Source organism: Pygocentrus nattereri, chromosome 11 (genome assembly GCF_015220715.1).
Source record: "Pygocentrus nattereri isolate fPygNat1 chromosome 11, fPygNat1.pri, whole genome shotgun sequence".
In the NCBI taxonomy this organism is placed as follows: Eukaryota; Metazoa; Chordata; class Actinopteri; order Characiformes; family Serrasalmidae; genus Pygocentrus; species Pygocentrus nattereri.
The window spans coordinates 35,422,522-35,434,299 of NC_051221.1; the positions used below are offsets into that span (position 1 = coordinate 35,422,522).

An 11,778-nucleotide genomic window follows, 5' to 3' on the forward strand; every position below is an offset into this window, starting at 1 on the left:
CTCTAAAAACATGTCGTCTTAAAAAACGGCCCTGTATGGCAAGACTTCAAGCGGGTATGGTTCAGTCTGATGTATGTGTCCTTTATAGCAAGCCAGTTTAGCTTTTAACCCATTAAAATCACAAATTTAATTTCAATAAGTAAAAATGTTAGTGACTGTCTGTGTCTGTCTGTCTGTGTGTCTGTCTGTCTGCCCTGCGATGGACTGGCGACCTGTCCAGGATGTATCCTGCCTTCTGCCCGATGACCACTGGGATAGGCTCCAGCACCCCCCTGCGACCCTGAGGGAGAAGCGGCTTGGAAAATGGATGGATGGATGGATGGAAGTAAAAATGTTATTAATATTAGTAATAACTGATTTCATTTTAATCAGTAAAACAGGGGCTTTATCTAATGTTAGTATAAACATTAGCAAGAACCATTCACGCTCACATTAATTAAAGTTTATCATGTGGTAAATTCACATGATTTATTCAAATAAATTGAAAAAATAAATAGTTGTTACATGTAAAAGTGAAACTTTTCTATTCTTATTCTTTTTTTTTCTGTAAGAACTGAATTTCTATATGAATTCCATTTTCACTAAATCACTTCGAACAGGTAAAAATTAGAATCACTTATGAAAGTATATTTCATTCTAGTTCAAATTTCCCTTTCCTTGAAAACGAACTGGGAAAGTCCTTACTACTGAAAACTTACACTTAAACGTATCATTTATACTTCTACATTTGGCTTTTGATACGCAACAAATCAATATTTATATGTCAATTTTCTTTTTTTTTTTTTTAGTTACTAATGACATTTTTTTGCACTAATATGATTTTCACTTCGTCAGGTTTTATTTCTTCCATCATAAAGTGTCGGTTGAATACTCAGTTGACTGTGTTCAAAATCGCACAGTACCGCACTAAATAGTGCGTCAGTAACAGTACACCACGAGTAGCAAGTCCACTCGTTAGGGCAGTATATGAAGTACCCTAGAGTGCGGTTTAGGACGCAAACGCAGTCCTCCGGTCTAGTGGGCGTGCGTGGCTGTAGTCGGGCGGCGAACTGATCCGTCGGTCAGAACGAGGAACTGGACCGACCTCAGCGTATATCCCTCCGCCAAGTAAAATAGGCACCCAGGGACGTACTCTTGAATAGTTCCCACGCCTCTAGCAGCAGGTAGGTAAAAGCAGATTTCATGAGTTTGTATTAAACCCACTTCAAATGAATGGATCGAACCCGCCGAACACATCCGTGCTCACAGCACCGCTCTGCGGGCCTGTCGCAGTGTGATGACGCCACGTGTCGTGTGCGGCTATTTGCATTGTTTTGATTCGTGCAGTTCCTTCTCAGAAAATCTACCGAAACGGTCCGGTTCCGACGAACCACGGGACAGTGCGCCCCTCTGATGTCCATGTGAGTCGTCTGGAATGCTTTCTTTGCTCGTTGAGACGCTCAGTGAGCGTGTTGAGTGAATCTGTGAGCAGCTTCTCTTCGCTCTCTGCTCTGCTAGGTTAACGTGTGGCTAAGACGACGAGCTGACTGACTCTCAGCCTGCTGCTCGGTTCAGGAGGAGGAACGTGTCGCCGATACACAGACTTTTGTGTCTTTATATAAAGCTTAAAGCCAGAGTTACTCAGCAGAACTTCACACCTTCATGCGTCCTGAGTCTAAACACACTAAGCTGGCTAAATGTTACTGCGAGGCTTCGCCTGGTGTTCCTGCCCAAGCCCACAGCTAGTTAACCTAGGTTGCTTGTTTACGTGGGTAACGTTAGCTCCCCGCGTAAAACTACAGGTAGGAGATTTTTAACTGAATCAGAAAACGCAACCCGAGCTAAAACTATACCTTTGTAGGCTGTTCTGACAGCCTAAAAGATTTTATCAGAGGGTAAGCAGTGACATTGAACTGAGTCTGTGTAATACTCTCGAGTTCAGGCTGAAATAACATTGAAACATATTAAAAAAATACTGTACTAACGACAACAGGACTGCTTCATGGGTGGGACAAATTGTTGAAGCCATTTAGCTTGTCTCCAAAAACAAAACTGTCTAAATTTTGATATTTGTGTGTTGCTAACATTAGGAGCCTGTTCATCTCTCTAAACCTGGACCATCTATTGCTTGCAGGACTAATGACTGAGGATATTTTAACTTAACAGGCTGAACTGAACCTTTATACGTTTATGGTAACATGAGTGATACTGCTAGGGGTATAACAATACACTGTGCCCACGATTTCATTCGATTCATGATACTGTGTTTGTGTTATGGCATTTTCAGTTTAAAAGTCTAGGCCTAATATTGACATTAGAGCTGGGAGGCCAGAGGAGCGCTGGATGGCGTCGTTCATTGGTGATGAACTTTGAACAATGCATTTGCATTAGAAGGGATCATTTAAAAAAATGTCTGTTTTCCACAATGTATTGATTTTGTTTGACCTTTTGTATTGCAGTGTTACAATGTCACGATGCATTGTTAACACCCCTAATACTGACCGCATAAGAAGCATTTGTGCATTTGTTGACGTTTGAACTGTTCACCGTCTACCCAAACAGTTGCAGTTGTGTGGTTGTATAGACCAGTGTACAGTAGGATGAAGGAGTGTCTTGAGGGTTAGTTTAATAACGTGTATATATATGTATAGGTGTTTGGCAGTTCACCTCAGTGTGTGACGAGTTAGAGGTCATGGAAGAGCAGAGTGCTTCACCTGGGGCGAACACGGACAACAGTAGCCAGAGGAATGGAGAGGAGGTAAAACCCTAGCTGAAGTTGATTTGGCTTTTATTAACCAACGGTGTAACGTAATCTCATCAGAAGATTAATAAGGCACCCAAATCTTCTTTTAGTAATGTAGCAACATGTTTCCTTGAACTTGCCTCAATGTATGTCACCTCTCTGCAGAAGACTTGACCCACAAGAAGAGACTTTTCAGGATGGATTCCCAAATTTACTCTGTTAGTTAACTATCTCTCTGGCCCTGTAGAAGCCACGCAGGGCAAGCTGGACGAAAGGGAGGAAGAGGAAGAAGCCTTTGAAGGACAGTAATGCCCCCAAAGCTCCATTAACGGGATATGTGCGATTTATGAATGATCGGAGGGAGCAGCTGCGGGCAGAGAGGCCAGACGTTCCCTTTCCGGAGATCACCAGGATGCTCGGCAATGAGTGGAGCAAACTGCCCCCTGATGAGAAACAGGTCTGGATTGTTTATTTAAGTAATTGAAATACAGATTGGTGTGTAAAGTAACATGTGGTCTGTCCCAGGGCTGCATGGTATGGACTATATTGTGTTTAGGTGTGTTTATACTGTATTTTGCTGTACAGATCAAATGAACACTTTTATTGTGATTACATCTGTGCAAGTTGTGAACACCTGGCAGTATGCTGAAATGAATTGGTAAATTAGTGATTTAGTTTTGGTGAATTAGATGATTGTCCTGATTCATCGAACACCCAATGAAATGTTTATGAATGTTTTTCATAGAACTCTTTCCTTTATTAAACAACCCTTGAAAAAAACATCTGCGTTAAGCGTGTAGTCTATACCTTGAGAAAACCATTACATTCACTGCCAGTGACTCTCCTCTTCTTCGTGATGACTCTAGTCTCTTATGCTTGTTGCATTGTTGTTGGTGCTGATAGATGCTCTCACTCCCTCCCCACCCCACATGCTGGACTCACAAAAAGCACTCTCTGTGTCTCTCCATACAGCGATATTTAGATGAAGCAGAGAAAGACAAAGAGCGCTACATGAGGGAGTTGGAGAAGTATCAGCAGACGGAGGCATATAAGCACTTCACCAGGAAGGTGCAAGAGAAGCAGAAGGGGAAGAGACACCGAGGAGGTACAAACAACTGCATTAACTGCTTAACAGGCTGTTAGAGATTTATTTTTTGTGCAGTGTGGAATCTATGGAACTATTTTAGTCAAGTAAATAGTTAAATATTAGTTTTTTTAGTTTTATTTTTTTATTAGTTTTATTAAAAGTAAATATTCGTTTAGTTAGTGTTTTCTTGTATTCCGTCACTGATGACCATGTTTATTAGAATTGATTGGTGTCTAGTATTCATTATAATTTGACTTCTTTTTCCTAAAATTAGTGCTTACTTTTTAGTGTTTATTCAGACTGACTGAAAGTAATTCATTGCATTAAATGAATGGCTGTGTACATGCTAGCAGGAAAATCACACCTCCCATTACTCTCCTAATTACAAACAGAAAACAAACAGTATATTTTGCATTAGAGGAAAATGTTGAAAGATCATTTAATGCTTCAAAATTGACTAATTATTTTTCTGTATCTGCTTTTGAAATGCCCTCCAGTGCAGAGGCCAGAAAAGCTTCTCACATGCCTTAGTCTCTTATCTGTTCAAGATGCAAGGAAGGATTTAAGCAGGAAACATTAATCAGCTACTACTGCTCTTAAAGCTCTTTCTTTCTATAACAGATGTGGGTCGGCAATCAACCAGGGAAGCTCTTCATGAGGTAAGAGAAACTTGTGTTTCAGTCCAAACACACGGCAGCACTTCGTCTTGGAACACATACAAAACGAGTTGCCTTTTCTCTTAATCTTTTGTTGTTTGCGTCACACCAGGCCCAGATTTATTCACTTCGGATGCCCAGAACTGAACCTGTTGCAACAACAATGAATGCTGGAGCTCTATTTTCATTCAGCTTTAGGAAATTCAATTATGTCATTACCAAGTGCTTAGCCACTGGCTGCCTGGGGTTGAGTGGGGGTGAGAAACATTGGGGCTTAATGAAATTAGAGTCTTTTAGGTTCACAAGTGCACAAAGCATTGTGGTCCTCAGACTTAATCACCTAGTTGTGGGTGTGTATGTCAGTTGGCATTAACAGGATCGAGTGGTTCCTTGGTCAACAAAAGCTCTTCAGAAAAGCCACAAAGCGCTCTGTTGTTAAGATGTTTCTCACTGTACACACTGGAAATGTTTGTCGTCTCTCTTTCTCTTCTATCTGTCAGAATGATGGAGTGATAAAGGATCGCTCTGTGTTTGACATTCCCATCTTCACTGAGGAGTTCCTCAATCATAGCAAAGGTAAGCACAGAGTCCAGGCTGCAGACGGATTCAGTAGGGCTGCAAAACATATCAGTGCCCAACATGTTATTTGCCCATCAATAGAAAAACGTATTCATTTCGGTCCAGTGATTTAATTATTGTCAGTAGTTACAATTGTATACAGTAGTTTACATTTGACATTTTAAAATTATAATTACATAGTCACACACACACATATATCGGAAGAATATGTAGGAAGAAATCTTCGTATCTCCAAAATGTTAACTTAATAGGAGAATTAAAAAACCTACTTTACTTTTAATGTAAGTCAGTGGAGCCAGACATTTTTCCAAGTAATTTTGGGTAGTTTTTTTATTCCGTTCATCATGAAATTTACATACAATGTAAAGGGTCACAGGGATTTTCAAATTATGTCAAAAAGTGAAAAATGTAAAAAATGGAGATACAAGGTTTTCTTCTGACAGAAGCTATATATATATATATATATATATATATATATATAAAATATGGAAATTAAGCTGCGAATACAGGTCTGTTTTGAATTAGAATGCAGTTACATAGCTCCACCTATTCAGCCTACAGCAGTTTAGCCCCACCCATTCACATTAAAAGAGAGTTTCAGTCCAGAATGCCTTTTGAATGAAGTGCAATACAGGCAGCCAATCAGAACAGAGATCATTTTCACACACAAGTCTTAAAGACAACTGTTTAATTCTAAGGGATAAAGAGAGGTTGAAGAAATGGCCATATAAAAATGAACTATGACAATTTGGTATATAAAACAACAAAAATGTCACAAGTGAAACATAGAGAAAAAAATGAAACAAAAAGTATAGAATGAGTGCATTTAAACTTTTAAAGCAGCATAGCAGATACGGAGAGATATTGCAGGATTTGTGTTCACCTAGCTATGAGCAATGACATGGAGATAAGATCAGCATTTGAGTATTTGGAAGTCATTGTTTAGCTTTGTGTTTTATTCAATAATGTAGCTGTTTATTAAATGCTCAAACTCATGTTTCACACTCAGGTTCCATCACGTTCAGAACTGATGGTTCAGTAAAGTGTTTAAGTGTTTGGTAAAAAGTTAATTTGTGAAGATTTATAAAGGCAACATTTCATATCCCCATGAATCAGCCAAATCTATTCTCCTGCTATCTCTATATTCAAGTTTGTCTGAGCAGTGTTGTGGTATATGATATTAGTGTAGTATGATGTAAATGATCAGTTATCCTATTGGACCCACCAATTTCCGGAATCTTCCGTTCTCTACAGTTCATGCATTCACAGTGTCAGGAGTGTATGTGTATCTGTGCACATGCATTATGCGGTCACAGTTACTTTCCCCCCTGGAGCAGTTCTATTGATTAAACTGTTTCTTTGGATTGTGTTTAGCTAGATTTCTTTTGTTGCTTAACATGGGCATACGCTACATGACATTTCTACAGTGGTAGTGGTTTTTGTACATTAGATGAGTAAACGGAGAGAGGGGGAACCTCAGCAATGAATATCACTGTTGCCACATGACACAAACAGACCTTAAACTGGACAGGCCTCATTTGTACTTTTACGCAAGAACATAAAAAAATGCGAACTACAGATGAATATGTGTTTAGGAAACATATCACTACTATTCTGCAGAGTGAGCTTTTTACTACCAGCTGGCAGCCGATGGGAAATTCAGTCCCACGAGTATCTTTGGCTGTTTTTTAGTCTGAAATGCTTCATTTTTCCAGTAGCTTTTCCCAATATCTGCAGCATTATTTGCACTTAGTTTGTTTTGAGAGGAAGTAAAACTGTAGAAATTTGAAATGGTTGAATGTAGCTTAATTAGTCTCTGGCATAAACTATATGGTTATCAAGTGTACTTCTGAGAAACAAGGACATACAGACTTACAGAATCAAGATTTCAAAACATTTTAACACTGCTGTAAATTATCCTTTTCTCTTGTTTTAAATGTTCGTATTTTTCACTGAAGTCATTTAAAATAAGTACCAGATTTCTACAGTCAAATATTCAGGAAAGTCAAGGAAAAGTAGTAAAATAAAGTCTGTGCTCTATTAATTCTTTCTCCCAACAGGGCGATTAATGCGTTTGAAGCATCTTCAGATTACTTTACTTATTATCAATATCCCATTACATTGCCTTATCACACAGGATCTAATGTTCTTTGCCGCAACAAACACAAACTCATCCATAAAAACGCACAGAAGACTGTTAAAATGAAGATGTGTGCTTACAGTAATTGAGTGTTTCGTTTAATATTTTAAACTCATGTGAAGTATCTTGAGTACCTTGAAAAAATAAATTATTGTTTTTATAAAGACATGTATATAGATTATGATTTAATACATTTAATACAGAAATATTGTGATGGTGTGGAGTGCATACACGTTTACCTTTTATCTTCTCATTGCTGGCCATTTTCCCCCTTATGAAATTATTGGAAAACCTCCAAATGCTTCGGAGCTACAGCCTGATTAGTTTCCCCTTACACACAACCAGATCATTTGTGCTGGTTCCAGGAAATTTGAATTGTGAAAATTTGTCATAAGGTGCAAATCAGGGGTTAAAATTGGACTTAAAGTCGTATAGTGTGTGCCCAACTATAGCAGTGTGTCAACATCTTTCCCTCTCTGTGGGGTTTGCTGTTGTTTTAGTGAACTTTACCAGACCTGAGAAACGTCCTGGTGTTTGGTACAGTGAGTGTAACTCTGGTGTGTGTGTTCTGCTCACAGCACGTGAGGCGGAGTTGCGGCAGCTACGTAAGACCAACATGGAGTATGAGGAGCGGAACGCAGCTCTGCAGAAGCATGTGGAAAGCATGAGGAGCGCAGTGGAGCGACTTGAGGGAGATGTGCTGCAAGAGCGCACACGCAACAGCCTGCTGCAGCAGCACCTCGACACACTCCGCTCTGCACTCACACACAGCTTCTCCAATGTGCCCCTGCCTGGTGAGACACACCAACTCTCATAGAACCGCAGTACAGAACCATACAACAGAGTGATGCTCTCAGAGCAGTTCGGCTATTTGTGCAGATGTTATCTGCTCACAAAACCAATAGATATTATCCCCTCACATCACTGTTGTCTTCAGCAGTGACAGAAGTGACTTCTCGCTTTTTACTGACTGTAGTACAGCATTGGATTAATGTGTGGAATGAAAACTTCACAGTGAGATTTCTAAAAAGACTAAAGCAATACAAATAGTGCCTCTATGGTATTTAAGTGGTAGTAGTTTGAGAACTTTATGTATCCCAGAAGGTTTGTGAGAGTTACTCGCTGCCTTCTCTAAGGTACTATACTAGACAATTTTACCCCATAAGGTAGTCAGTTAGCTGGGATGTATGAGTTTATGAGGCTATTGTGTATGTAATATCACTATATGCAATAGTCACTCAGAAGCATTGTCTATTGAGCTAAGTTCTTCTTTCTCCAGCCCTGTTCGAAATGAATTAGCTGTGGAACTTTCACAGTCTTTGTATAAAGTGATAGCTACCTGGCCAACTGCTCTAGTCTGAACTGTGCCATTCCCAAATTAGTTATTACTAGTATGTTACTGTGGCATGTTCATGATTACTCGGTGGAAATGTGTTTGCGCACAAGCTGTCTATGTAGTTACCTTTAGCAGCACTTTGCCAAGCAAAAAAAAATAGTTTTTCAGTCTAATTCATCAGTGAGCTGTTGTAGCCAGGGGTGCCAGGCATTAGGCAGTGCCTGCTCTATTGTGTAAATTTCAGTAAACCCTTTGATAAGACTGCCATCTGCACATATGAATCAGAGAAGCCATGTATTTGATGATGTTGTTGTGTGCAGTTTGTGCTCATGTGTTTGTGCTGTGTTCCTGCAGGCAGTGGAGAGACTGCTAGTCTGGACTCCATTGATAATTACATGAAGAAGCTCCACAGTATCGTGGTGTCCAGCCCTCAGGAGCACGAGCATCTTATTAGTGTGGTCCGGGACGTGGTCAACCGCCTCGACAGGTAACAGCTGCACTCCTGCGCTGTTTATCACCCCAAACAATTATATTTTCACTCGCTTTGTTTTACACTGATTGATTGATTTACTTTTTCAGTTGTCTGGAATTATAATTTAACTCAACTCAAAATAAGTAACTAGTCTTACTCTTTGCAGAGAGAATAAGAAACTAAAGTGAGCAAGACTTCCTCTGAAGCAATGGTGTCTAAGAAAGTAGTGGTGATCTAGTGTTTAATAGATGCTGTTGATATCCTTGATGAATTAGATCAGGTGTGTTGGACTGGAGTCTAAGCTAAACTAGATCACCAGGATGGTACTTGACCTGCTCTAGAGCTCTGCTTTATGATGCTGGCATGAATTACACACAGAAGTAGACAATCTCGTTGTTTTTTTGTGATTGATGGACTGGTTAGTAAATAAAATGTAATGAGGTATTAATGATGGGTTTTAATTCAGGTCTGTTCCTGCTGTGATTGATCTCTTTGCAGGTAATTGAGGAGTTCTGATGGCAGGACTGTGGACGCTGAGCTTCCTTGAGCTCCGTTTTACTTCCAACCAGTTTTTAAGACTTGTTTTACTAGACTCACCTGTTCAGATATTGGTAATTTATTTCTTTTTTTTTCTACAGTGCTATTTTTATCTGTTTTCGTTTCACGTTTCAGCAGTTGTATGGATATTCACTCAAATGTTTACCATGCTAGTCCTTAATGATTTTCTATGGCCGTGGAAAACCGTGCTTCAGCATTTCAGCATGTTCTGTGCTTTTTTTATTTAAGGGAAGGTTTTAGATTTTAGGTCATTTTATTTCCGTGTATGAAGTTAAGTGAGATTTTGTATTTGTGTTAAAGGAAACTGATTGAACCTGTAGTTGGTGTATTTGTGCTCTGTCACTGTGCAGCATTACAGAAAAAGCACGCTGCAGTGAGTAATAAATTGCATTTGCAGTGAGTGTTCGTCTTCATTCTCAAAAAAGAGTTTGTGTATGTGATGCACTCATGAGGAGATACACTGGTGATTGCAGGAGAATTGCAGGAGAAGGCCTGTTACGGGTTCTCCTTCTGCTCTCTGCCCACTGAGCTAGTTGTCCATTTCGGTTCAGATGGACTCTTAAAGCTGCCGTGTTCTCAGGGAGATAGGTGGAGAAGCAGCAGTTCAACTAGAATCAAAGCACAGCCTGTTCTTACGTGTTACTGTTCAAAAGTATGAAATCTGTGTTTTTAATCATATGAAACCAATTTAGTAGTTTTAGAATCATTTGTAGGAAGCTGTAAAAATGAAGAAATTTTAGATCCAGAAAGGTGAACAGAGCTGTCACATATTTCAAAATGACTGAGAAATCTACTGCATTGAGAATTACCATCCAGAATGCCTCATAATGCATGTATAAACATTAATATTATTTAAATATACATGTTTATGTACTTCTTGAAATAAAAGAAAACGAAAGCTTATAATGTGCAGAGCTTGACAAAATACACAAATCATGTACTTGAGTTAAAGTAGAGATACCCAAGGTAAAATATCACTCCAGTAAAAGTAGAAGTCCTTACTCTAGACCTCCACTTGAGTAAAAGTACAAAAGTATTTGGCTTCAAATGTACTTAAGTATCAAAAGTAAAAGTACTAAAAGAGTAATTCTGGCTCTGATGTCCTGTTATCATTTTTATAACCAGACTGGCTTCATGAACTCATTTCAGGTGAAAGTCCTCCAGCTTCTCTCTTGGTAAACCAGTCTTTTAATAGAACGTCATTAATTAGTGACGCTGAAGTCTATTAAAATGATCATAAGCACAAAACACTGAAGGTAAACAGTTTCCATCAGGGAGAACCGAGTGGCTCTGAAATCACTTTTACAAACAAGCGAAGTTTCAGTTTAAGATCACTTTGTAAATTAGTTACAAGTTGAATAAAAACTGGCTTTAAACTCAGGATCACAAATAAGCTTCCTTTACTGTGTTGATCTGTAGGCCTCTGTTCATAAACATTAACTAACCCAAACTAATTTACTATAAAATGAAAGTGTTTGTATGAATTCAGAAAAAAAGAAACGCATCAATCACGACTGCATATGTGGACATATTTCTATATTGTGGTTTATTTACACAAAGTTAGGTTAGTTCATCATGTAGGTCGATGCATGTGCTCCCAAAGTTTCTGCTGTGCTGATGTTGAACCGTGTGCTGCACTGGGTCGGCCTGACCAACAGGTCAAAACCAGCTCAGAACAAAGTGACCGCTGTGCCCTGATTGGTGCTCTGGCTTTGCTCTTCTTTTGTTTTGACATGTTACGTTTTTATACACACAAAAACCAAAAGGAACGACAGTTTTCTCAAAATGTAGGAGGAAAAGGTCAGATATTAGACTCTGAAATGTAGTGCAGTGAAAGTAAAAAGTCACCGAAAGTGGAAATACTTAAGTACAGATACACGAAAAAACTACTTAAGTACAGTAACTAATTACATCTACTTAGTTACTGTCCACCACTGGTGACTGTTTATGAGCACCACATGCCCACATTCCTTCAGTCTATCTTTTCGGTTCTTGCAACAGCTTTTGTGTGAGATTCCTGGTAGAACATGACAGATATTTACATCTAAGTCCTGATTTTATGCATTTTATTATTTAGTGTTAGTTTCCATGCAAACTTGCAAAGTTAGTATTGCATTGCTGCCCATCGTTTGGCCTCTAGTACAACTTTATAGTTGCTGGAACTAACCGGCTGGTCGATCTTCAGGCGCAGGTCAATCAGGTCATTCGAGTGGACCAAATGACTCCAC

At 39.2% G+C, this 11,778-nt stretch overlaps 1 protein-coding gene across 7 annotated transcripts; it reads left to right on the forward strand.

Moving 5' to 3' along the window:
* The first annotated feature begins 1,023 nt into the window (after positions 1 to 1,023).
* hmg20a (high mobility group 20A) lies at positions 1,024 to 9,950 on the forward strand. Of its 7 annotated transcripts, XM_017714976.2 has the most exons (10): positions 1,296 to 1,400; positions 1,498 to 1,560; positions 2,631 to 2,737; positions 2,970 to 3,179; positions 3,695 to 3,827; positions 4,431 to 4,468; positions 4,966 to 5,041; positions 7,763 to 7,978; positions 8,875 to 9,007; positions 9,491 to 9,950. In XM_017714976.2, exons 3-10 carry the CDS (start codon positions 2,672 to 2,674, stop codon positions 9,492 to 9,494), a joined length of 876 nt encoding a protein of 291 aa, XP_017570465.1. In that variant the 5' UTR covers positions 1,296 to 1,400; positions 1,498 to 1,560; positions 2,631 to 2,671; the 3' UTR covers positions 9,495 to 9,950. The 7 variants fall into 7 exon arrangements, with proteins under 7 accessions (XP_017570466.1, XP_037398269.1, XP_017570463.1 ...); XM_017714977.2 differs by lacking the exons at positions 1,296 to 1,400; positions 1,498 to 1,560 and adding an exon at positions 1,024 to 1,163; XM_017714974.2 differs by lacking the exon at positions 1,498 to 1,560 and having other exon boundaries at positions 1,260 to 1,400.
* The last annotated feature ends 1,828 nt before the right edge of the window (positions 9,951 to 11,778 follow it).